The sequence below is a fragment of the Schistocerca piceifrons genome, chromosome 1 (assembly GCF_021461385.2).
Source record: "Schistocerca piceifrons isolate TAMUIC-IGC-003096 chromosome 1, iqSchPice1.1, whole genome shotgun sequence".
NCBI lineage: Eukaryota > Metazoa > Arthropoda > Insecta > Orthoptera > Acrididae > Schistocerca > Schistocerca piceifrons.
The window spans coordinates 120,697,765-120,724,826 of record NC_060138.1 but is presented as its reverse complement, the minus strand read 5'-3'; the positions used below and the strand labels follow the sequence as shown (position 1 = coordinate 120,724,826).

Sequence of the window (27,062 nt, the reverse complement as noted above, 5' to 3'; positions counted from 1 at the left end):
ACGTACCATTAACATGAAAAATAATAATAACAAAAGAAACAACCTCAATATGACACTATATAAAATGCTCAAGACTTTTTCTTGTTCCTTAAGTTGCGCTATTTTACTGGACTGGTTAAGATGTCAGTTTAAGAAACCAACTCAAACTGTGGTCCAACTGAATACAAATAAATGACTGTAGCGAGCTTTTCTGCCATTCATTCTGCGTGACTCCAGCGTTCCCCCACCCCCATTCAGGACACTACATTTTAAAACTTACTAATTTCAACCAAAATACCAACATGGTAGACGGCAAGCCACTGATGCCCACGCTACAGGTTTGAAAATTAGTCTCTATTACAGTGGTTTCCCATCAATTATCTTTAACTTGTGGGGAAAAATGAGAACCTACTGTTTTGATAACGATTTCTTCACAGTTTACTTAACAGGCGATAGCATTTAACCAAATTAATAGAATGTCGGTGCATTGGTGTGTTCCATAGCCTAATAATTATGCACATGTAGCTATACTTCTGAGCAAACCACAGAGCCTAGTCCTCTTCGTAAAATTTATACGTGGGAAAGTAAATATTGTCTAATTTACAACAAAAATTCACGCGTCACATTAATCGATCAACCGAGGGAATATGTAAACAATGAACGCAAGGGGGTGGATGGAGGGGGGAGACTAAGACCAGTTACAACATCGTGTGTTAGCTTTTAAATCTTGTCACTTGTACCTATGCTGTTGCAAATACGGCTCCCTAATTTACGACCAAGTATTAGGAGGAAAATAAATATTTGTACTTACATCGGTAACGTGTGCTGGTTACTGTCTTCATTCGTCAGGAATTCATCACAACTCTCTCCTCCAGAACTGCTTGCAGTGACGTCCGAATCTAATTCATTCTGCACAAACTTGAGCTGCGTATGTAACTGACCAGACACACTATCCAGTTCTTTTACCACATCCGGACTCAACCTAAGTTGAGGACCACTAACGGCGGTAGCTGAAGCTGAAGTAGTAGTACACTCCGCACTGATACCACTGTATTTTCGGCTTCCTTGCCGGCTGGTGGAAGTTGAAACTTGATTGATATCATAGCTCTTGTAAAACGTAGATGCTGCCTTTAGCGAAGCACTCTGCCTGTCGTTTGAAGCAACTGACGCGCACGCACTATCACATTCACTTGGCGTAACAGCCGCTGAACTACATTCTCCACTGCCTAAGTCTTTATGGGAGTTTTGTTTCATATTTTCATACGAATACGCAATAAAGTTGTTCACTTGACGTTCAGCACACGAGACCATTATTTTTGCTTGAAACATTCTTATTCGCCTAGCCAAGAAATCACATCTTCGTTCTACTTCATGCTGCTTCTTACGTAAAGCTTCAATTGTTTCCTTAGTAACACCTGCTCTATCGTCAGAAGTGAACCCCTTTGTGTCATCGACACACAACTCCATTACGTTACTCAAGAATTCGTGTTCAAAAGTTTCGTCTGCGCCACGCGGCGTTTCGAAACTAGCTTTTGCATTGTCGTTGTTAGACCCTAACACTTCCGTACTAGTCTTACGCCTAGAATTAACCATCGCACCTGAACTTCTTGATACACTGGTTGTCGGGGGAAGACTGTTTCTTTTAGTCAGGGAGGTGCAGTTGACGGTTTCATTCTTTTTTGAATTCCGTGTCACTGTTGGATTAAAGATTTTTATTTGATTATCTACTTTATTTACATCACTTTCAAGTCTATTTAATCTCCCACTCTCCAAAGACCGTATTGCTGTACTGCTCTTCTGCAAACCCATTTTACTTTTGTTGTCCCCCATAGATGGGTCGCTATAATTCATTCTAAGATGCTCTATCCCACCACTCTCTCCTTCTGAGACTTTCAGAATGCCTTCTGATAAATCTGCACGTTTATTCAACAACTCAGAAGCAATTGCCAAAGTTTTCAAATTATCATATGCTAGAGAACCTGCATCTGCTGAGAATTTCAGAAAACCGCTTCTGAATCCATTCGCGCAGTTAGGAAACTTCTTATTCTTAGTCGTTTTGTTAGAAGTAGCTATTTTGTATACATCGTCATCTGACAAGAACGGAGATGCTGAAACATGTTTGTGTCCATTATACGATACTCCAATTGGAGACGAAGGGGAAGTGTGTGCTGACGGCAATTTGAAGTTCTGTGACTGTCCAGCTTCTGTCAGAGCTGGTGCCATGACAACATCCGAATGCCTCAGGGAGGCGAATCTTACACCCATTCATCCATGGGGTCACATTCATCGAAAATGTTCTTAAAACGTGTGCCGGTATCGTTATCTTTTTATCACAATTTAAAGGTAATTTATACATGAACAAAACTCCCAAGTTATTTCGCAAACTTCAAAAACAAACACAAACTTGGAAAAAAAGTGCATAAGGCCTAGGGAAAATTATCTCGTGGTAGCGTTACATGTCACACGTTACATATTTAACACACGCGCTCATTCCAATATCACTTTTTACACTGGACACATGTAAGTGAAAGAATCTTCTACCACCGGCGAATTCCATTCCGGGTCGGCTCCAAGATTCTAATCTCAGAGCATTGATCGTACAGCTCGTTATTCCAAGTACTGCAAAACAGAAAACAACGACTTCAGAATACGCTGAAATACTTCGAATACAGTTCATGGAAAAACAACAATCATAAAATTGCATGCAACTATTAACGGCAATTACTTGGTCATCCACAACACCCACGTGACAAAGGCAGGGCTTACGACACTAGGAAGCAAATCGGGAGAGGCAGGAGAAAATTTATTCATATTTAGGTAGCATCATGATACAAATGTCATTCGCACAACGCACTGATATATACGTAGCTCGCTTACCCAAAGCTCACTTTATTTCTCACGAAAAATCTGAAGACATGTATTTCACAATGACGAAAAATACCCTACAACAATGGCGGAATGCAACGTAGTGCTTTCTGCAACAGCTAGCGAACATTCGTCTACAAGAAATGACCGGCCAAGGCCTGGAGCTACTACTCAAACACAACATTTACTGCACGTGTGAGGAGAATGATAAAAATAAATTTTACCCGGCAAATAAATAGATATGAACAAAACAATGAACGTAAATATTATACTAAGAATTGCATGAAATACTTTATACAAAATTTAAAGCAATCTGTAAAGATGTTAGAAAAAAGGCACTCAATTGCTTCAAAGTACTCTTCATGACATCAATACGCATTCCCCCCTCTCTAGTAGAGGTGGGCCAAACGGTTATTCTGGAGTAACCGTTATCACAGTTCCAGTTATTCTTTGATAACCGTTATCGTTAACGGTTATTAATAACTGCCAAGTTATTTTTCGCTAGCGAATACCGATAACTCCGACAGTTAAATAACGAGTAACGACATAGTTGGAATCCATCAGTTTAGTTATCAGTGTAACTGCGAGTAGTGTGAAATAGCAGGAATGTCGTATGAATCGTGTCATAACCTCAGCTTATTAACTCCGGGTACATTTTAGTTGATGTTAGAACGATTATTAGTGTTTCATATTAAATGTATGTAGGTTATCGGCCGCTATAAGAAATATTATCCTCGCAGCTGCAACAGAAAGTACGCGGAACTTCGCCACAGCACTGTTTAAGTAAAATGTTAACAACGTGCGTTTTTAAGTTTGAAGAAATATGTAAACTGAATACTTTAGGTTAAATTCGGAGCTTAATTTCTTGTGTTGTTTACTTAATAGAATAAAGTGTACTGCCTTGTAATACAACACAAAAATATACGTAATGTGAAAGATTCGTTTACTCCTCTAAAAGATAGTCATATGGTTGAAAGTGTGAGTACGCCAGTTGGAAAACTGCTCGATTTCTCCAGCTGCAGCATGTGTATAACATAGGATGAATGGAAGCGTCCGATTCCACCCGTCTGCTTTGACCTGTGACGTAAGGTTCTGTAATCCCATAACATATAAAGACATGCAGATCGTAAAGATTTACAGTGTTAAATTTCTGGGATTATAACTCGATAATAAATTCAGTTGGGACGGGCTTACCACAGAATTGCTAAAGCTCCTAAACAAATCTGTATTTGCAGTTAGAATGGTGTCAGATGTAGGAGACACAAATGTAAAAAAGTTAACATACTTTTATTCTGTTATGTCATAAGGGATCATATTCTGGGGCAACTCATCAACGGAGCAAAAGTTTTTAGCATGTAAAAGCGTGTAGGCCTAATAAAAATCGTTTGTGGTATAAATAAAAGAACACCATGTTCTGTTCAAGGAACTTCATATTCTAACCACTGCTTTATAGTATATTTATTCTTTAATAAAATTTGTTGCAAGTATTTCCAACCAATAGCACAATACATAGTATCAATACTAGGAATAAGAACAGCTATCTACATAAAGATCTAAAATCACTTACCTTGGACCAGAAAGGGGTTCAATATTCAAGAACACACATTTTCAATAAACTGCCAGCAACCATTAAAAACTTGGTTTCAGATAAAGCACGGTTTACTGAGAGTTTGAAAGACTTTTTGATAGGCAACTCCTACTCTATAGATGAATATCTTAACAGGGACTGTTAGACCAGCTTAAGTAAAAATTCTGTTACCAGCATATTTCAGTTTTGACAGCACTTGGTCACAACAGTCAAGATCAGGTATTGTGTGTGTGTGTGTGATAAATTTATTAAATGTGCATAACTATGTTTTGTTCTGGCAGTGTATTAATACTGTACATATTAGCAACTCCAGTTTACTGCAATATTTTGACAATCTTTTGACAGATGATGATGGTGGTAAGTATTATACTCAAATGCTTTATGTTATACTTTGACATGTTGCACATCCATGAGAATCATCTCATTTTTGTGTCCCTGGGACAAAAACAGGTTAATCTAATCTACAGTGAGGGTTTTGATTTTGTGGTGGGAGAATGACTAATGCGTATGCCCAAGCCTTCAGTTTGTTGTGTATCTCTCATGTTTGGCATTATTGTATACAGAATTCCAGTTCTGAATGATTAACATCTCATAAGGCTTAATGTATCAGATGTCATTACAATACATTTTCACTCTTTTATACAATTCTTCTTTGGATATCCAGATTGTGAGAGTATGAATTAATGGTATTGCGTAGGTAATACAAATTTGCAGTAATTTTTCAGAAATCTGATCTTGACTGTTGCAGTAAAGTGCTGTCAAAACTGAAATAATACTTTTTACTTAAGTTACTCTACCAGACCCTGTTAAAATATTGATCTACAGGAAATACAAAATTTCCTTTCCTGGGGAATGCTTTACCTGTGGATTCCACGTTTTGCTTTTTTTTTCTGTCTCACACGAGGCAATAACACGAATCCTTTCGAAACACTTCATCTGTCAATGCCAGCTGCTTGCTTTGATCTTTTTGCAGTTTAATATCATGACAGTTAACTGTCTGAATAGGTAAGACTAATTCATGAACAAGACAAGATTAGCACTCAAAATGAAGGGCTAAGTCTTGCATATAACAACCTCAACATAGCAATGAGTGCACCTAACAGAGTTTTTCAGTGTTGCTTAACATAACAGAAAATAAACTGACTTGAGCTCTTTGAAAACAAAAAAGCATATTTTATTCAAAAATGTTCATGTAGTATGCACAAGTGTTAATAGGCCCAAATGTAAGTAAATCTATACTTTTATTTAAATACACTGACAAAGTATCTGACGTGATTATTGTAAGCATATTGTATTCATGCCAAATATACCTCTGTGAAATGCTTCAATTGCAATACATATGTTTGAAGTGTACACTGGACAATGTTCCTGCATAAAAGTGATATGCTCCAAACTATGTATAAAATGTTTCAAAGTCAATGGCCAAAAACTAATGAAATGAAAAAAAGCCTATTTGCAATGGATGTGTACAAATTGAGGAAACTCATTTTTCTCTCACTAATGCCACAAAGCTAAGTCTCACCAAATTACTTAAGTTTCTTTGTATTCAAGTTGACCTGATACAGCACTGGCACTTTTTCATCATGATGCTACCAAGCATTAGTGATGGGGTATACTTGGAGAAGATACTCAACTATGTTCCATTTTTAGATCACCGCCAATACTCAAGGCATTTCAGTAAGTTTAAAATCCCTAGAAAGTATTAACATGTTGCACACACACTACTACACTTCACTTCATAGCTTTCCATACTATGTATGAGACAGCAAGTGTTTGTGCTCACAGTAGTGCCACAAATTGACATTTCTTGAGAAGGTAGGAGATGTGATACATGTATCACTTGAGATAAGTTTCCTATCCTGCTCCAAAATTAAAATATATTCTTACAAGATTACTGCACAGCTGTTTAATTTCTGTATGTTCTATGTAAGACACCGATGTTCATGAGACAGTAATATCACCTCAACAAAGACATTACCACACCACATGAGAGATTACCATATTTGTATATAAAATATATCCTAAAATGGTAGTAAGTGCTCGTCTTTGAGCTCATGGGTTTTCAACAAATTACTTAAAGAGTACAGGGAACAAAAGGAAGGAAGATAAGTTAAAACAAAAAATGGTAACCAACACAAATGTATGTACATGTGAGATCAATTTTATTCTGACTTTTCCACAATGATATGTAACACTTAAAACATTGCAGCATTATAAAGAGAATGAATAAATAAATATTTAACATGTCAGACTGAGCAGAAACTCAGATTGGAAATGGCAGGTAATCTGCAATGGCCTATTCAGTGGAACCAACAAAAGAATTTGCCTAAAGGAATTTAGGGTACCCACATAAAATGTAAATCTGGATGTTCAAACAGGCGAAGGGTCCCAATGCACCTGAATGCAAATTCGGTGCCAGAACCACAGTACAATTTTCTCAGTAATTTAACATGTGACCACAAATACAAATATATGAACTTTTTTATTTCATCCAAGAATATCTCAACATAATACAACAAACATCAATAATTCAAAATTTGGGTATACACACAATGTTTAAAGGATCTCTTTAAGGTTGGGACAGGTGGTCAGCCGTGGCCTTGATGAAGGAACCATCCCGGCATTTGCCTTAGCGATCCAGGAAAACCATGGAAAACCCGAATCAGGATGGCCAGACAGAGCGAACCCCATCCTCCTGAATATGATGGTCAGTGCTGTTAATAGCTACACTGCCTCATTCAGTTGTTACCTATTGTACAATGTTCTGATTTACATGAAAATAGATCTTACCACTAGCAAAAATAATGATTAAATATATATGCAATTACACTTTAACATTTTTCTTTATCACTTTACACAAACAGACCACACAACACTTTGTTCACGGAACTTCAATAAACTGCCAGAGGCTGCTTCAGCAGTTGCTGCATATATGAGAAGTTATCTGAAACAGAAGAGCAGGAAACAAACAGCAGAAATATCCTTGTCTAAAGACACTTTAGAAACAACATAAAAACTTGCATCAACTACTTAGCTGACTCACATTAGTAGTAAACATATTCACTTAAGGCATGTCTAGCAATTAATTTAATATGTTCTTCAAACTTCTAAATGTATGCTGATAAAACTACACTAGAGTGTGACCACAATGAAACTAACAATGTAAGGGATATCTTTTACACAAATTCTGGGATGTTAACATCTGAATAGTTGTTCTCTGCAAAACACTTTTTTATAGTTGGAGGGTCCAGCATGTGAAGTAAGATACTGAAACTTGCTAAAGACTTACTGAAATTTATCTTTTGATGCAGTTTTAGATTTGAAGTTAACATTTAAATACCTCGCATAATGACTGACTTTTTAAGTAAACAAAATGTCCATGAAAGCCTCTAATAATAATTCCATGTCCCACAATGTAATTTCATTTTTTTAAAGAGTGGAGCCCCTCCACACTGCCACTAACAAAAGTTCTACAATCACCTCTGCATTGATTAGTTTTTTAATCAATACAGGTCCATCAGGAGATAGAAAATGGATGAAAAATGTAACAAGAATTGAGATTTTAAGGGCAGAGGGCAAAACATGTCATGGCAAGCACCAAGGGTAAAAAATCCTCCACAACTGTTGGACAGGTAGTAAGAGCAGTAGTGGATATCTTGCTGTCTGCAGCAGATCATGCAAGGGTAGGTCACATTAGTAAGTGGGTACCATGCAGTTTGATACTAGTGTTATAACCACCTGCACATCAGTACAAATGCATGTTGGAGCACATCAGGCTACAGTGGGAAAGGCCAGTTGCACCCTTTCTGTACTCCAACGTACTTACATTTAATGCCCGATTTAATAAAAATTATACTCTTCCATTTCTGGCACCCTTTCTAGAATACAAACTAGCAAAATTATGAGAATTTGTTGTGTTCCACCACAAAGATAGGAAAACTTCTGTGTTTTGCAAATGAAATTTAGTATTGAGCACAAGAGGTTTCACCAATTCACATTTGGCATTTTCAGTGGTATTCCTTTCGGTCCTATTCAAAGAAACCATTTCTTCCAGTAAATATTTCTCAGCAGGTAACCTATACTGCAAGTCTACAAAGGCTGAAGTGTTGTTATCATTATAATAAAACAATTTCAGTTAATATCTGAGGAAAATAGCATATTAACAATAATATATGGATTAGTGTTAACACACATGAAACTGATGTCAGTATTATTTTAAGAAACTTGAAATTCAAAATAATTAAATGTCAGAATGGGTGCTACAGCTAACAATTTTTAAGTACAGCAGAAAACAAAATGCTACTGTACTTACAAACTTTGAGGTGCCACATGCCTCGACACAGGCTACCAATAACCCACAAGTATTTTTGACATCTCATGCCTCACAGGTACTAAACTGGATTGCAATCTGATGATTGCTGCTATCAACATGAAAGATAATATAGTTGTATCCAGTGACCAAATTTCAAAGCCGATACTGAAATTAAGTTCTAAGTTACAAATTCCAGTATTTACATATACATCACTGGTAATCCATTCACGTGTCATAACATTAAACTCAGTGCAAATGTACCTCCATTTTAAGTGAAAGGTCAAGTTTGCCATTCTATGCAAGACACTATTACCTCATACTTCAAGTTTGCCTCTATAGGACTGTGTAACATTTGCTGCTGCTGGAAGACTATCGGAGCCATAACTGGAACAAAGAGCTCCGAGTTACCACCTGCCAATATAAACAAACTTCAATTTTAAACTGAAGGTGAAATATGTCATATGTATTCAAACCACTACCACATTATTCTTGAAGCTTCTCGCATTATGGCTGTGTGATGTCTGCTGCTGCTGACTTCTGGAGCTGTAACAGGAACAAAGAGCTTTGAGTTACCATATGCCAGTTTACTCTTAAGGACTGTAACTGTACCTTCATTTTAAGTGAAAGGTGAAATTTGCCAAATGTGTATCCAAACCACTAGTACCTTATTCTTCAAGTTTCCCATTTTATAACTGTGACATCTGCTGCTGGTGGCGGTTTTCTGGAGCTATAACTGGAACAAAGTTCTATGTGTTACTGACTGCCAAACTACATTACACACTTCAAATGTACCTGCATTTTAAGTGGAAGTTGAATTTCCCACACATGTATCCAAACCACTAGTACCTTATTCTTCAAGTTTCCCATTTTATAACTGTGTGACATCTGCTGCTGGTGACTGACTTCTGGAGCTGTAACAGGAACAAAGAGCTTTGAGTTACCATTTGCCAGTTTGCTCTTAAGGACTGTAACTGTACCTTCATTTTAAGTGAAAGGTGGAATTTGCCAAATGTGTATCCAAACCATTAGTACCTTATTCTTCAAGTTTCCCATTTTATAACTGTGTGACATTTGCTGCTGGTGACTGACTTCTGGAGCTGTAACAGGAACAAAGAGCTTTGAGTTACCACTTGCCAGTTTACTCTTAAGGAGTGTAACTGTACCTTCATTTTACGTGAAAGGTGAAATTTGCCAAATGTGTATCCAAACCATTAGTACCTTATTCTTCAAGTTTCCCATTTTATAACTGTGACATCTGCTGCTGGTGGCGGTTTTCTGGAGCTATAACTGGAACAAAGTTCTATGTGTTACTGACTGCCAAACTACATTACACACTTCAAATGTACCTGCATTTTAAGTGGAAGTTGAATTTCCCACACATGTATCCAAACCACTAGTACCTTATTCTTCAAGTTTCCCATTTTATAACTGTGTGACATCTGCTGCTGGTGGCGGTTTTCTGGAGCTATAACTGGAACAAAGTTCTATGTGTTACTGACTGCCAAACTACATTACACACTTCAAATGTACCTGCATTTTAAGTGGAAGTTGAATTTCCCACACATGTATCCAAACCACTAGTACCTTATTCTTCAAGTTTCCCATTTTATAACTGTGTGACATCTGCTGCTGGTGGCGGTTTTCTGGAGCTATAACTGGAACAAAGTTCTATGTGTTACTGACTGCCAAACTACATTACACACTTCAAATGTACCTGCATTTTAAGTGGAAGTTGAATTTCCCACACATGTATCCAAACCACTAGTACCTTATTCTTCAAGTTTCCCATTTTATAACTGTGTGACATCTGCTGCTGGTGACTGACTTCTGGAGCTGTAACAGGAACAAAGAGCTTTGAGTTACCATTTGCCAGTTTGCTCTTAAGGACTGTAACTGTACCTTCATTTTAAGTGAAAGGTGAAATTTGCCAAATGTGTATCCAAACCATTAGTACCTTATTCTTCAAGTTTCCCATTTTATAACTGTGTGACATTTGCTGCTGGTGACTGACTTCTGGAGCTGTAACAGGAACAAAGAGCTTTGAGTTACCACTTGCCAGTTTACTCTTAAGGAGTGTAACTGTACCTTCATTTTACGTGAAAGGTGAAATTTGCCAAATGTGTATCCAAACCATTAGTACCTTATTCTTCAAGTTTCCCATTTTATAACTGTGACATCTGCTGCTGGTGGCGGTTTTCTGGAGCTATAACTGGAACAAAGTTCTATGTGTTACTGACTGCCAAACTACATTACACACTTCAAATGTACCTGCATTTTAAGTGGAAGTTGAATTTCCCACACATGTATCCAAACCACTAGTACCTTATTCTTCAAGTTTCCCATTTTATAACTGTGTGACATCTGCTGCTGGTGGCGGTTTTCTGGAGCTATAACTGGAACAAAGTTCTATGTGTTACTGACTGCCAAACTACATTACACACTTCAAATGTACCTGCATTTTAAGTGGAAGTTGAATTTCCCACACATGTATCCAAACCACTAGTACCTTATTCTTCAAGTTTCCCATTTTATAACTGTGTGACATCTGCTGCTGGTGACTGACTTCTGGAGCTGTAACAGGAACAAAGAGCTTTGAGTTACCATTTGCCAGTTTGCTCTTAAGGACTGTAACTGTACCATCATTTTAAGTGAAAGGTGAAATTTGCCAAATGTGTATCCAAACCACTAGTACCTTATTCTTCAAGTTTCCCATTTTATAACTGTGACATCTGCTGCTGGTGGCGGTTTTCTGGAGCTATAACTGGAACAAAGTTCTATGTGTTACTGACTGCCAAACTACATTACACACTTCAAATGTACCTGCATTTTAAGTGGAAGTTGAATTTCCCACACATGTATCCAAACCACTAGTACCTTATTCTTCAAGTTTCCCATTTTATAACTGTGTGACATCTGCTGCTGGTGACTGACTTCTGGAGCTGTAACAGGAACAAAGAGCTTTGAGTTACCATTTGCCAGTTTGCTCTTAAGGACTGTAACTGTACCTTCATTTTAAGTGAAAGGTGGAATTTGCCAAATGTGTATCCAAACCATTAGTACCTTATTCTTCAAGTTTCCCATTTTATAACTGTGTGACATTTGCTGCTGGTGACTGACTTCTGGAGCTGTAACAGGAACAAAGAGCTTTGAGTTACCACTTGCCAGTTTACTCTTAAGGAGTGTAACTGTACCTTCATTTTACGTGAAAGGTGAAATTTGCCAAATGTGTATCCAAACCATTAGTACCTTATTCTTCAAGTTTCCCATTTTATAACTGTGACATCTGCTGCTGGTGGCGGTTTTCTGGAGCTATAACTGGAACAAAGTTCTATGTGTTACTGACTGCCAAACTACATTACACACTTCAAATGTACCTGCATTTTAAGTGGAAGTTGAATTTCCCACACATGTATCCAAACCACTAGTACCTTATTCTTCAAGTTTCCCATTTTATAACTGTGTGACATCTGCTGCTGGTGGCGGTTTTCTGGAGCTATAACTGGAACAAAGTTCTATGTGTTACTGACTGCCAAACTACATTACACACTTCAAATGTACCTGCATTTTAAGTGGAAGTTGAATTTCCCACACATGTATCCAAACCACTAGTACCTTATTCTTCAAGTTTCCCATTTTATAACTGTGTGACATCTGCTGCTGGTGACTGACTTCTGGAGCTGTAACAGGAACAAAGAGCTTTGAGTTACCATTTGCCAGTTTGCTCTTAAGGACTGTAACTGTACCATCATTTTAAGTGAAAGGTGAAATTTGCCAAATGTGTATCCAAACCACTAGTACCTTATTCTTCAAGTTTCCCATTTTATAACTGTGACATCTGCTGCTGGTGGCGGTTTTCTGGAGCTATAACTGGAACAAAGTTCTATGTGTTACTGACTGCCAAACTACATTACACACTTCAAATGTACCTGCATTTTAAGTGGAAGTTGAATTTCCCACACATGTATCCAAACCACTAGTACCTTATTCTTCAAGTTTCCCATTTTATAACTGTGTGACATCTGCTGCTGGTGACTGACTTCTGGAGCTGTAACAGGAACAAAGAGCTTTGAGTTACCATTTGCCAGTTTGCTCTTAAGGACTGTAACTGTACCTTCATTTTAAGTGAAAGGTGAAATTTGCCAAATGTGTATCCAAACCATTAGTACCTTATTCTTCAAGTTTCCCATTTTATAACTGTGTGACATTTGCTGCTGGTGACTGACTTCTGGAGCTGTAACAGGAACAAAGAGCTTTGAGTTACCACTTGCCAGTTTACTCTTAAGGAGTGTAACTGTACCTTCATTTTACGTGAAAGGTGAAATTTGCCAAATGTGTATCCAAACCATTAGTACCTTATTCTTCAAGTTTCCCATTTTATAACTGTGACATCTGCTGCTGGTGACTGACTTCTGGAGCTATAACTGGAACAAAGAGCTTTGAGTTACCATTTGCCAGTTTGCTCTTAAGGACTGTAACTGTACCTTCATTTTAAGTGAAAGGTGAAATTTGCCAAATGTGTATCCAAACCATTAGTACCTTATTCTTCAAGTTTCCCATTTTATAACTGTGTGACATCTGCTGCTGGTGACTGACTTCTGGAGCTATAACTGGAACAAAGTGCTCTGACTTACTGACTGACAATATACATTACACTTCAACACAAAACCACTAGTACTCTTTTAATGTAGCATAACAAATATATGCTATGCCGTACAGTTATATCTCCATTTTAAGGGAGAGATTAAATATGCCAAAAATGTACCCAAACTAGAATTACCTTACTGTTATAATATCCCAAGTATTAAACTGAGACTCATCTGCTGGTGTTGGTGTGCCTCTCGAATCCACTACTGAAACAAACATCTAAGATAAGAAAACCATATTTTGGGACCAGTAATCTCTCATTAAATACAATAAATAACACGTACCCTGTAACAGGAAATTCAGGAGTTAGTACTGTTCATATTTAGAAATATAAGTTTTTCAACTTTGGACGCCTTCAGCCGTGTTCGCCTTTCATTTATAATGATACCAGTTTTAGAAAATATTCTTTCGCACGGCACAGAAGTGGCCACTATATTGAATTTTTCCCTCACCACTTTAGCAATATGTGGGAAAATATATTGATTTTCACGCCACCATGCCAGTGGATCCTCACTTCTACTAATAACTGGGCTGTCCATGTACCTTTGTACTTCCACAATAGCAGCTGACTGAGGAGTGCCCTGGGGCTGTGTTGATTTTACAATTGCATCATAGACACCCCATACTGACAAGGGATCAGTGGTGGTTGAAGTTGACACAGTTTCATGGCTCTGGCCTGTGTTTGTCAGTCTTCTGTCACCCATCTTTTGTGCTACTAGTTCAATAAGCTGTTTCTTTGCGTTATCTGCTGCAACTCGGCTTTCAAACACAAGAGATTTAAACCGTGGATCTAGTAGAGTGGCTACTCCTATAGATTTGCTCATCTCTACATTGTGGAAACGGTCCTTCAGGCCTTTTGTTAATTCTTCAATGATAGTCCTTGTCACACTGTTAAATGGCCGTTTCAAAAGTTCTGCACACACTGATAATAATCCCCTTGTCAGAACAATAACCTGAAAATTGGAATAAGTTCAATGTAACACAAACAGTACAGTATCTCAGAAAGAAATGATTATGCCATAATACCACAGCTAACATTTTAGCAAGAAAAAAAGCTGCTTAACTTACTTGGCTGCCAGTAGGATATGACTCAGCACTAAGCTGTGTTGAAACCTGTGCAAATGGCTTCAACACAGAGCAGAGTTCTGAGCAGATGTTCCATTCCTCGTCGGTAAGTTGTTCAAAATCAACTGTGAATAGTACAAGTGAAGTCTTCACTGCATCTTTAATTTCAACTATTCGCTCCAACATATACAGAGTAGAGTTCCACCTTGTTGGCACCTCCTGCACCAGTTTTTTAACATGACCTGCCCCATTATTTTGTTGGTATGTCAGCAGTCTTTCTGTTGCCTTGCAGCTTCTCTTGAAGAATGCTACAATAGTTTTCACTTTCTGCTGAATTGACACAAAATGTTTTAGTGCATTCTGAACAATAAGATTCAATGTATGTGCATAGCACCCAAAGTGTTTCCACTTTAAAATGGATACTGCATTTTTAATATTTGGTGCATTATCCGTCACAACCAGCAAAACTTTGTCTGTCAGCCTGAAGTTATCTGTCGTGCCTATTAGAGATGCCGACAGATTTGGAGCAGTATGTGCACCAGACAATTGGGAACATCCTAACAACACCGATTGCAAGGTGAAATCTTCAGACACAAAATGCCCTGTCACCGCCATGTAACCTTCATTTGCTGCCGATGTCCAGCAATCTGTGGTCAAACAAACTGTCTTCGCAGCTGACAGTTTGTCTACCACTTTCTCTTTTGCTGCTGTGTATGCTGCTTGCAGCATTACATCTGAAATATGCTTCCTGCTTGGTAACTCATAACCAGGATTAAGGGCCCGCACAAAACCCCGAAACCCCGAATCTTCAACGACTGAAAATGGTTGGAAGTCTTTAGTGAACAGCTGAAGAAGTTGCTCATCTATCTTCTTTTTCTGATTCACTCCGATCCTTTTGGAGAGGTACGATGTCATAGAACTTTGAACACCTTGCTGCATTGAGGGGGCTGGAGCAGCTCGCTCCTCTTCCACACTACTGGTGCCAAGGATCACCTCTACAGGAAGGGATTCACCTAGAGAAAAATAGGTTTCATATCAGCATAAGCACAATAGAAATGATGCCATATTTTTGGTGATATATATTACATTGTTTGCGTACAGTATTCTACATGGTACTTGCAGCTTGAATATTTACTTCATGCAAGTTGACAATTGACTCAGTTTTAGTAATGACTATAGCTTCAAGTTTCTTCTTTAATCCTAGCAACACCAACACATTTTCATTTTCAATAATGTGTATTGGGGGGAAGGGAGGGTACTGTATTTCCACCCTGAAAAATATCTTAATTGTTGTTGACATATCATATTTTAAACAAATACTGATGTATAAGTAGGGCCCTGAACTTCAAAATATTCAATATGACTGTCACTGTGGAAAGTCACATGTACTATTAATGTGTCAAATTTTTGGGTTAAGTTTCACCACAAAATTTAAAACATTTATGGAATTCAGTTGAAGACTCCATTAAAAACAATTATCCTTTTCAAAATTTTAAAATATGAAACGGTATCTAATTCTCCCCCCCCCCCCCGCCCCCCCCCCCCCCCCACGGGCATCGTCAGGGTTACAAACAAATGATACACAGGAATGAGTGCTGATACAATCCGCTATCCGATTAGTTACTAATAATTGCGAGACGACAGTTCATATATCACACAGTGGAATTTTATTAGCACTATCGTTATTACACCTGTAACAATAACTTCGAATTAAATAATTAAGTATTCCGGCACCATATGCAACATAATTTAATGTTTGAAAATGTCAAGGCAAACAGGTGCGGTGGTATCGACAGCTTAAGTAGTCACGACAAATGAAAACTTGCGTGTAAAAATGCACAAAGCACCACACTGTATAGCATGCTCTTATCTTAAAAAAATAAAATAAAAAAATAAATGATTATGCATGCACTGAAATAACCGTAATTGCAATAAATATATTTTTTCATTACTCACCCAAATCTAGCTCCGAAGGTCTTTGTGAAGAGAAATCCACAATTAAATGTGATTTCTGGAGATGTTTCTTTAAATTCGTCGTCGTCGATTTGTACGATAATTTCTTACCGCACAAAGTACATTTCGCAAACTCTCGATCAAGAATTTCGAAATATGACCACATTTCGCTTGTCCTCGACCTCTTCATGTTGGCAACTATTGGTAGTAAGCAACAACACAAAGAAAAACAAGAACGCGGAACGAAAGTCAATACCCTCTAACGCAACCAAAGGCCGGAAAGAGAGTGACACCTGTTCCAGTGTTCCGGAACACCAAGAATTGCAGAGAAATGAGACAATAGATTCCCGTTATTTGCCATCCCCTCTCCCCGATGGCCCAGTACGAAAATATTTGTTCGCTCCAGTTACTACCCCCTCTGGAAATATCACCGGGATCTACGACCTTTAACTGAAGTCACCGAGTCAGGAACGTCTAGACACACAGTTATTCCGTTACCAACGTCCAGGTTATCTGTGGTGGTAGCCCGATAACTGCCAGAGAACTAGAACTGCGAGCCAATAACGATAACGTCGATAACTGTCAGAGCAGAGGAGAATACCGATCTCTGACAGTTATTTCCATAGTCGCTCGAATTCCTTAGTAACTCTCCTTGTACTACCCCTCCAAGCTAAATTAACGCGTAAGGCGGTGGCTCAAGGTATCGACTGTACTTGTTAATGCCTGTACTGCAGCTCCTATCAGCCACGGCTCGGACATTAACTTTATTTAATTGTTTATACTAAAAGTAACGAAGGCCCACGAAATAGTACACAGTTCCTATCAACAGATGGCGCGCAGTCTCACAGTTATTCCCATGGTCTATAGAACGCCTTCCAAATGCGCAGTACGATCTTCGGTCAACAGATGGCGCGAGGCACTGTTGACACTAAACAGTTATTGAAATAACTGCCAGAATCAGAGGAACGGTTATCGCAGTAACCGTTACTTCTCAGTAACCGGTTATTTCTATCAGTTACGTTATTTTTTGCCCACCTCTACTCTCTAGCGCTTCTACTATTGGTCGAAGTGTTGGTCCGTGCTGCGTCCCCCTTCCTTGAACGTTAAATTCCGTCTCAACACAAACATGTTTGAGTTTTTTATATAGGAAAGCAACTCCTGTAATTTAAAAAAATGGCATTTCGTCTCAAGTGCTCAGGAAATACAAAAGTAAGCACAAAGTTTGACCAATTTTTAATTAGTCTTAACATCGCAGTGGGGGGTATGTCTGCTGCCGCGAACAGCCAACGCTACCAGAAACAACGTTCTGCAATTAAACAACTACAGTGACAAGTGCCTACCACAAACGGCGTGCTTTGACACAATGAATGATACAATCATTCTTTTATATAATTATTTAATAATGCCTGTAGCCTAATCAGTGTCATGTACTCCAATGCCGAAAGCTCATTGAGACGTTAATATCACTCAATTACAACATTTTGTTTACGAATTATTGTTATTCTAGGATCGTAAACAAAACATAAAAACCAGATGTTCGTGAATTACGTCCAAAGTGCCAAAAGTGTGAATTTCATGCGTGAAAAGATGCTTGTGTAATATGGTTGCAAAGTCTCTACACAGTGTTGAATTTCGGTGCTGTATACGTAAATTCGAGTTGTACATAAGAAGAACTTAAATTTTTAAGTGAATGTGTGATTAGTGTTCATTACACTCATGAGGAGGAGCAAGATTTATGAGGAGGATTAAGATTTATTGTTGCACGACTTATGTCGTTGTGAGATCAAGGGTTTTCAGTGTCTGAGCTACAATGATTTTGGTAACTGTACTTTTTAAAGGATTGTAGGGAAGTCTGGGATGATTTGAATGATTATTCTAATCGAGTAGTTGTAAACAATGTAACTACAGCTTCTATGTGAATTTGTTTCTGTACATTACGATTAAGTTTCGTAAGACAGTGACAGTTAAACTAATTTATTAAAATCTTGGGACTACTTTCATATTTCTGCTCCAAAAAGTTCCACATAATATGATGGCGTCTATCAAGGCTATGAGTGATTGCTTTGTGTAGATTGGTATGTTGGGATTCCAGAATTTTCATATTCATGTAAATATGATTGATACGCTAATAGACATTAGTACATCACTGCACTTATGAGACTGTTCTAGTTTGATTATGAGTGATGGAGAAACAGTTTTCCCGGGTCTTATCACGAATGCAACACTACTTTAGTGCAAATATTATTACATTATATCTGATGGCACAAGAATTAGTCCAATAAACTTGTTGAATAGCAGTTGGTTTGAAATTTCTGCCCAGCTGTCCATATTTAGATTTTTCTAAACTAATTGAGGGGAATGCTGAGTTTTTCTTTACCAAGGATACACTAGATTTTCTTCCTTGACAATGGTTATGCTGTGCCAATACTACTCTCATTCTTGCTGGGATATTAAACCCCAATCTTCCTTTAGATAATTAAATATATGATAACTTGACTGCATCCATTGATTGATTTTTATAATAAAAAATGATGCTCCTTCCAGTCTCACAGCAGAATATCTATTTTATTTGAAAAGTGTGCCATTTAATTTTTCGGCACATTTGAACTGAATCCCAAAATTTACTGGTCTGATCTGATTCATGAGTGTGATTACAGAAATCAAGTCGCATTGCACTGACGGGATAGATGGGTAGATAGTTTACTCTTAAGTAAATTACTTACTCTCACTCATACACTTGTTTGAAAGTATTAGATTCAATCAAGACAACGGTGCATAGGCTAGTTATAAGGAATTGTACTGACAATCTCCCCTTCTAGTGTTGGTCACATGTGTTATGAATGTTTCATCCACCTTTTGGATTTTTTATATATTGCCACTGGATCATGATCTACAATCTTATCATCGTTGTGTGATCTCACTGTGGATCATATCATCACCACAACAACAAAGGCAGTAGAATATAATCTCGTGCAAATTTTAATGTGATTAGTAGTTGTGTAACCTTTCTTTTCCATGTGATACTATTATCAAAGTAAAAGTGCAAGCAAATGTCAAAAATGATGTAGGATATATCTTTTGAGTCAAGAGTTTGACTATTTGATGTACAATGGGCCAGCCAGCTGAAGGCCTTTTCCCTTTCATTCACCATTACATATATCTCTCTCTCTTAGTGTAACAATTACGTTCCCTTTATGCATTAAAAATGATTTGTAGAAATTCTGTGACTGCATGAATAAGGATTTTACAACACTGTGACTGTTTATGAATTTATTGTGATGACTATTAGTCATTCTTTAAAATAATACATAGGCCTAAATTGTTAACTCATGGTGGGATAGTATCACATCACTGTAAGTGCTGATATCAATTGCCTCAAGTTGATCAATCACACTGGTTTCAACTGTGCTGTTGTGTGTTGTCCTTTGAAATTATGAAGTTTGTGACCAATCCTAACATGAAATTTTTGTACTGCATATGGTAAGGCATTTTCCCACTGTGCCTGTACATTGACTGGCATACGTGTTCTGTTCACTATACAATGACGAACTATTAAGTTGTCTATAAGTGTCAGATGATGCCATAACACGTGAAGCAAAGTGTTGTTAGTCCTAAAAAGTATTCCAATCATGCATCTCACCATCCCTTGAGCAAGGCACGTGTTGCAAAAATGTTTGTATCTTTAACCATACAGATTTAGGCTAGAGTACGATAGTGCCTTCTCCCCTCCCTTTCGTTCCAACAACTTGGCCGTGATGGCACTGGTATGTAGCATAGCCTCAGGACTAGGTTAGATTGGAAGGTGATAATCTGGTAGTTGGTAAAGCCAACTAATGTGAATGCAGGATATATGTAATGCAGCCAGACACCTATGTTCATTCTGTATTTATTGCACTTTTAGCTATAAAAACTAAAACTGTTGGGTAAATTAAGGAAACATATATTACATAATGGGCAGGTATCTCTGAATATTTTGACACTTATTGTCTACACATAAATCATACATAAAATACGAAATATGTGTGGGGGGGGGGGTAATTATAGCTGACTTAAGTGGCTTCTAAAGAGCTTGTTAAAACAGGAATGAAAATGTAATTTGTTTGCACACGATGTTCAATGATAAGAGAACAACCCACTTAAGTAGCTGAAGCTAAGGCCTTTCTTTTCCCACAGATCATTTGTGAATTCTCAAAATTTACTTCACAATGAAATTAATTTAAGCTCTCTCTCTCTCTCTCTCTCTCTCTCTCTCTCTCTCTCTCTCTCTCTCTCTCTCTCTCACACACACACACACACACACACACACACACACACAAATCAACAATTTTGTCACTTCACTGTCTGTGATTCACTGCCAAAGGCAACCATATTATCTTATACCTACATGGTGACAAGGAAAATCACCAACATCTTGACTTTCTTTGTTAAAAGTCTGCTTACATAAAATATCATACACAAGTTTTGCAGGACAATCTTCTATTTCTCCACATTTCAAAACAAACATTTTAAACATCGGCCTCTCCCATATTCTGGCAAGATTGGTGGGAGAGAGGGGTGGGGCTGTCTTCTCATTTTTTGATGATAGGCCTATATTAAATAACAAAAAAAGGGAATATTTTCTCAGTTTTTTTTAAAATGTAAAGCAGGCTTGAAACCACAGCTATATTTGCTGGACATGCTCAAGTTAGCATTAGTATGCCATAGCATTCCTCCTTGTTGAGAAATGTATGATGGAACTATATTGGCTTTAATGGCAACAAATAGACCTGACCTCTTAGAAAACGTCCACATCAAAACTGGTATCAGCGACTAGGATGCAGTTGTGACAGCAATGATTCCCAAAGTACAAAGGACAACTAAAACAAGCAGAAAGATATATAGAAATGTTCAGTAAACTAGATAAAAAATCATTAATGTCATATTTCAATGAGGAACTTGAAACTTTCTGCACAGAGCATGAGTATGAAGGTTCGAGTTCAAAGGAATAGTTGACCATGTACTGTGTAGACATGTGCCGAGTAGAACAGTTCATAATGGGAGGGAACCTTCATGGCATTCAGTCACTGTAATGAAACTTGTAAAGAAAGAGAGATCACTGCAGAGTAGCTGTAAAACAAAGCATAGGGCTATAGATAGAGAGCTGCTGAATGAAACACATTGGGCTGTCAAGAGAGCAATCCAAGATGCCTTCAATGACTACCACAGCAGAATATTGTCAAGTGATCTTTCGGAGAACCCAAGGAAATTCTGGTCTTATGTAAAGTTAGTGTCCGGTCCTTAGTGAATGAGGCGAATGGAAATTGAGGGTAGCAAAGCAAAAGCTGAAATGTTTAACCCCATTTTTAAATGTTCCTTTACAAAGAAAAACCAAAGGAGAATTGCCCCAATTTAATAATCGTACAATTGAAAAGATGAATGAAATAAGTGTTAGTGACAGTGGCACTGAAAAACAGCTGAAATCATTAAAAATGAAAAAAGCTTCACGGCCCGATGGAATCCCTGTCAGATTCAATACTGAATTCACAGCTGAGTTATCCCCTCTTCTAACTATAATCTATGATAGGTCCCTAAAACAAAAAACCTTGCCCTGTTTTTGGAAAACAGCACTGGTCACACCATTTAGAAGAAGGGTAGTAGAAGTGGTCCACAAAACTACCATCCAAAATCCTTGACATCAATTTCTTGTAGAATCTTAGAACATAATCTGAGGTCAAACATAATGAGATATCTTGAACAGGATGACCACCTCACTGCCAACCACCATGGATTATGAAAACATCAATCATGTGAAACGCAACTCTCACTTTTCTCACATGATATACTGCAAGCTTTGGATCAAAGCAATTAGGTAGATGATTTATTTCTTGATTTCCGAAAAGGATTTGACTCAGTGTCACACCTATACTTACTGTCTAAAGAACGATCATATCGAGTATCATATGAAATTTGTGACTGGATTGAGAACTTTTTGGTAGGGAGGACGCAGCATGTTAAGAGAGTTGTCATCACATGTAGAAGTAAAGAGTGTTGGGGCCCTTGCTGTTCATATTGTGTATTAATGATGTTGCAGGCAGTAATTATAGTAACCTTACACTTTTTGCAGGTAACGTAGTTATCTGTAATGAAGTACTGTCTGAAAGAAGCTGCATAAATATTCAGCCAGGTCTTGATAAGATTTCAAAGTGGTGCAGAAACTGGCAACTTGCTTTAAATGCTCAGATATGTAAACTGTGTATCATAAGACTATAACATCAATGAGTCACTGTTTCAATTGACCAACTCCTACAAACACTTGGGTGTAACAGTTTGGTGGAATATGAAATGGAATGATTACACAGGATCAGTCATGGGTATAACGGGTGGTATCAGACTTTGATTTATTGGTAGAATACTGGGAAAGTGGAACCAATCTACAAAGGAGATTGCTTACAAATCACTCATGTGGCAGGTTCAATATAGGTTCTAGAATATTATCAAGTGTGTGGGACCCGTATCAGGTACAACTACCAGGGGATATTGAACGTATACGGAGAAGGGCAGCATAATTGGTGTCACAGGTTTGTTTAATCCTTGGGAGAGTGTCACAGAGATTCTGAAGATCTGAACTCACAGACTGATCAAGAGAGAGAAACTACCCTGAGAAAATCTATTACAAAGCTTCAAGAACCAGCTTTAAACTATTGCTCTTTGAATATACTACAACCCTTTCCCCTTTACATATCACTCATGTAGGGACTGTGAGGATAAGATTATAATTATTGCGTGTGTGTGTGTGTGTGTGTGTGTGTGCGCGCGTCCACACACACACACACACACACACACACACACACACACACACACAGAGATATTCAGTCAGTCATTCTTCTCACGTTCCATACGTGAATGGAACAGGAAGAAACCCTAATAACTGGTACAATGGCTCCTACCCTCTGCCATGCACCTCAAAATGTTTTGCATAATATATATATATATATATAGAGGGAAACATTCCACATGGGAAAAATATATCTAAAAACCAAGATGATGTGACTTACCAAATGAAAGCGCTGGCACGTCGATAGACACACAAACAAACACATACACACAAAATTCGAGCTTTGGCAACAAACTGTTGCCTCATATATATATATATATATATATATATATATATATATATATATATATATATATTGTTTTTGTGTGTGTGTGTGTGTGTGTGTGTGTGTGTGTGTGTGTGTATACCCCTTTTTCCCCCTAAGGTAAGTCTTTCCGCTCCCGGGATTGGAATGACTCCTTACCCTCTCCCTTAAAACCCACATCCTTTCGTCTTTCCCTCTCCTTCCCTCTTTCCTGATGAGGCAACAGTTTGTTGCGAAAGCTTGAATTTCATGTGTATGTTTGTGTTTGTTTGTGTGTCTATCGGCCTGCCAGAACCTTCGTTAGGTAAGTCACATCATCTGTGTTATTAGATATATTTTTCCCACGTGGAATGTTTCCCAATATACACTCCTGGAAATTGAAATAAGAACACCGTGAATTCATTGTCCCAGGAAGGGGAAACTTTATTGACACATTCCTGGGGTCAGATACATCACATGATCACACTGACAGAACCACAGGCACATAGACACAGGCAACAGAGCATGCACAATGTCGGCACTAGTACAGTGTATATCCACCTTTCGCAGCAATGCAGGCTGCTGTTCTCCCATGGAGACGATCGTAGAGATGCTGGATGTAGTCCTGTGGAACGGCTTGCCATGCCATTTCCACCTGGCGCCTCAGTTGGACCAGCGTTCGTGCTGGACGTGCAGACCGCGTGAGACGACGCTTCATCCAGTCCCAAACATGCTCAATGGGGGACAGATCCGGAGATCTTGCTGGCCAGGGTAGTTGGCTTACACCTTCTAGAGCACGTTGGGTGGCACGGGATACATGCGGACGTGCATTGTCCTGTTGGAACAGCAAGTTCCCTTGCCGGTCTAGGAATGGTAGAACGATGGGTTCGATGACGGTTTGGATGTACCGTGCACTATTCAGTGTCCCCTTGACGATCACCAGTGGTGTACGGCCAGTGTAGGAGATCACTCCCCACACCATGATGCTGGGTGTTGGCCCTGTGTGCCCCGGTCGTATGCAGTCCTGATTGTGGCGCTCACCTGCACGGCGCCAAACACGCATACGACCATCATTGGCACCAAGGCAGAAGCGACTCTCATCGCTGAAGACGACACGTCTCCATTCGTCCCTCCATTCACGCCTGTCGCGACACCACTGGAGGCGGGCTGCACGATGTTGGGGCGTGAGCGGAAGACGGCCTAACGGTGTGCGGGACCGTAGCCCAGCTTCATGGAGACGGTTGCGAATGGTCCTCGCCGATACCCCAGGAGCAACAGTGTCCCTAATTTGCTGGGAAGTGGCGGTGCGGTCCCCTACGGCACTGCGTAGGATCCTACGGTCTTGGCGTGCATCCGTGCGTCACTGCGGTCCGGTCCCAGGTCGACGGGCACGTGCCGACCACTGGCGACAACATCGATGTACTGTGGAGACCTCACGCCCCACGTGTTGAGCAATTCGGCGGTACGTCCACCCGGCCTCCCGCATGCCCACTATACGCCCTCGCTCAAAGTCCGTCAACTGCACATACGGTTCACGTCCACGCTGTCGCGGCATGCTACCAGTGTTAAAGACTGCGATGGAGCTCCGTATGCCACGGCAAACTGGCTGACACTGACGGCGGCGGTGCACAAATGCTGCGCAGCTAGCGCCATTCGCCGGCCAACACCGCGGTTCCTGGTGTGTCCGCTGTGCCGTGCGTGTGATCATTGCTTGTACAGCCCTCTCGCAGTGTCCGGAGCAAGTATGGTGGGTCTGACACACCGGTGTCAAAGTGTTCTTTTTTCCATTTCCAGGAGTGAGTGTGTGTGTGTGTCTATATATATATATATTCTCAAACTCTTTGAGTTTACCGACCATTCTGCCAGAAACTTGACCCTTAGAGAGCACTGGTCTGCACAGATGTTATTGGTGAGTGAATTCCCCTCCATATCAAATTGGAAGCAATAGCAGTGGGAGTACAAAGGATCCAGAAACATTTATTTAACCCCTGCCAGGATCTTGCATAACCTGAGATGACAACCTGAATCCAACCCAACCCAACCCCCCCCCCCCCCCCCCCCCCCCCCCTACTCGAAGATTTCAATTCACAACACCCTTCCCTGGGGGAAGTATCACAGTCAACTGATACGCGTCTGCTGATTTTGCTACATTACAATCATATTGCTTCCTTGTCAGTGCTGAATGGACCGGTTACCATCATGGGCTCTAAGAAGAGTGAACTCGAAATTCTATCTTTCTGCTATCATCTCCATCACATCTGTCAGATTACATTCACGAGGCTGTGGGAGCGTGTCTCCAAAATGCTCACTTGTGCCGCTGGAACTGGGAACTGCTGTCCCCTCTGCTACAGTCCTTTTCCGCTGCTGGCTGGCTCCATGGTTGACCCAAGAAACTGCAACAGCCTCTGTAGAATTGTTGAAAGGCCCTGGAATGCTGCCAGTGATGTCTTAAATGCTAAGGCTCATTATAGCAAGAAAGAATGCTGGAAGCACTACATCTCCTCCTTGCCAATATACGCCTCTTTATCGCAGTTTTGGGTGAGCTCCACATTATACTGGGCTGTCAAAGATCAACATTTGTTCTAGTTCTCTTCCTCAATGGTGTTATTTCTACCGATACGTCTCTTCTTGCTGAACATGTTGCAACCCACTTTGTGACTGCATACTTTTCTTACCCGACTACCTTTCGAATGTATACACGACAAGTTTAAAGCAATTTACCTAGACCAGATGATCTGACATCTGAATGTCACTCAAAGACATCATCTTCAACCATATTTCATTAGAAGGTGCTTTGCAATGGCGGGATAGTATCACTGTCGCAGTCCGTAAAGCAGACAGAAACCCCTTGTACATCAACATCTACCTACTGATTAGCCTTACCAATGTGTTCTGAAAATTACTTGAAAGTATGGTAGCCCAATGATTATGCTGGGTCCTCGAATCACGGGGCCTTTTCCCTCCTATTAGTGTGGTTTAGTGAGGGAAAATATACAACTGACAAATGGTTAGGTCAGTAACAGCAATCGAACAGGCTCTTCCTAAAAGCTACCATTTCATTACTAATTTTTTTATCTCTCCCGCCCATGAACCGTGGACCTTGCCATTGGTGGGGAGGCTTGCGTGCCTCAACGATACAGATAGCCGTAACGTAGGTGCAACCACAACGGAGGGGTATCTGTTGAGAGGCCAGACAAATGTGTGGTTCCTGAAGAGGGCAACAGTGTGGGTGATTGACTGATCTGGCCTTGTAACACTAACCAAAACGGCCTTGCTGTGCTGGTACTGCGAACAGCTGAAAAAGCATGGGGAAACTACAGCCGTAATTTTTCCCGAGGGCATGCAGCTTTACTGTATGGTTAAATGATGATCCTCTTGGGTAAAATATTCCGGAGGTAAAATAGTCCCTCATTCGTTTCTCCGGGCGGGGACTACTCGGGAGGACGCTGTTATCAGGAGAAAGAAAACTGGTGTTCTACGGGTCAGAGTGTGGAAAGTAATCGGGCAGGTAGGTTAGAAAATTTAAAAATGGAAATGGATAGGTTAAAGTTAGATATAG

General features: G+C 39.4%; 2 protein-coding genes across 43 annotated transcripts in view; both read right to left on the bottom strand.

The window, feature by feature from the left end:
* The window catches only part of LOC124787216 (KAT8 regulatory NSL complex subunit 1), a 265,281-nt gene extending 262,166 nt beyond the window's left edge, over nucleotides 1–3,115 (bottom strand). The window contains exons 1-2 of the mRNA XM_047254326.1: nucleotides 2,857–3,115; nucleotides 791–2,598 (exon numbers count right to left, since the gene is read on the bottom strand). Coding sequence (XP_047110282.1) covers nucleotides 791–2,244 — 1,454 coding nt within the window. The 5' untranslated portion in view covers nucleotides 2,245–2,598; nucleotides 2,857–3,115. The remainder of the gene's footprint in view (nucleotides 1–790; nucleotides 2,599–2,856) is intronic.
* A 3,780-nt stretch (nucleotides 3,116–6,895) lies between these two features.
* Nucleotides 6,896–16,909, bottom strand: LOC124796825 (E3 SUMO-protein ligase ZBED1-like). 42 transcript variants are annotated; one of them, XM_047260736.1, is made up of 29 exons: nucleotides 16,410–16,909; nucleotides 14,457–15,466; nucleotides 13,673–14,341; nucleotides 13,522–13,591; nucleotides 13,281–13,351; nucleotides 13,097–13,165; nucleotides 12,911–12,975; nucleotides 12,725–12,789; nucleotides 12,543–12,611; nucleotides 12,357–12,421; nucleotides 12,173–12,243; nucleotides 11,991–12,059; nucleotides 11,805–11,869; nucleotides 11,619–11,683; nucleotides 11,437–11,505; nucleotides 11,251–11,315; nucleotides 11,067–11,137; nucleotides 10,885–10,953; nucleotides 10,699–10,763; nucleotides 10,513–10,577; nucleotides 10,329–10,399; nucleotides 10,145–10,215; nucleotides 9,963–10,031; nucleotides 9,777–9,841; nucleotides 9,591–9,655; nucleotides 9,409–9,477; nucleotides 9,224–9,287; nucleotides 9,006–9,128; nucleotides 6,896–8,909 (listed from the first exon to the last, which is right to left on the bottom strand). In XM_047260736.1, the coding sequence occupies exons 1-3, from the start codon at nucleotides 16,594–16,596 to the stop codon at nucleotides 13,688–13,690; spliced, it is 1,851 nt and encodes a 616-aa protein (XP_047116692.1). In that variant the 5' UTR covers nucleotides 16,597–16,909; the 3' UTR covers nucleotides 6,896–8,909; nucleotides 9,006–9,128; nucleotides 9,224–9,287; nucleotides 9,409–9,477; nucleotides 9,591–9,655; nucleotides 9,777–9,841; nucleotides 9,963–10,031; nucleotides 10,145–10,215; nucleotides 10,329–10,399; nucleotides 10,513–10,577; nucleotides 10,699–10,763; nucleotides 10,885–10,953; nucleotides 11,067–11,137; nucleotides 11,251–11,315; nucleotides 11,437–11,505; nucleotides 11,619–11,683; nucleotides 11,805–11,869; nucleotides 11,991–12,059; nucleotides 12,173–12,243; nucleotides 12,357–12,421; nucleotides 12,543–12,611; nucleotides 12,725–12,789; nucleotides 12,911–12,975; nucleotides 13,097–13,165; nucleotides 13,281–13,351; nucleotides 13,522–13,591; nucleotides 13,673–13,687. The 42 variants fall into 42 exon arrangements, with proteins under 42 accessions (XP_047116692.1, XP_047116705.1, XP_047116707.1 ...); XM_047260749.1 differs by having other exon boundaries at nucleotides 6,896–8,853; nucleotides 9,058–9,128; XM_047260751.1 differs by having other exon boundaries at nucleotides 6,896–8,853; nucleotides 9,058–9,128; nucleotides 9,227–9,287.
* Between the last annotated feature and the right edge of the window lie 10,153 nt (nucleotides 16,910–27,062).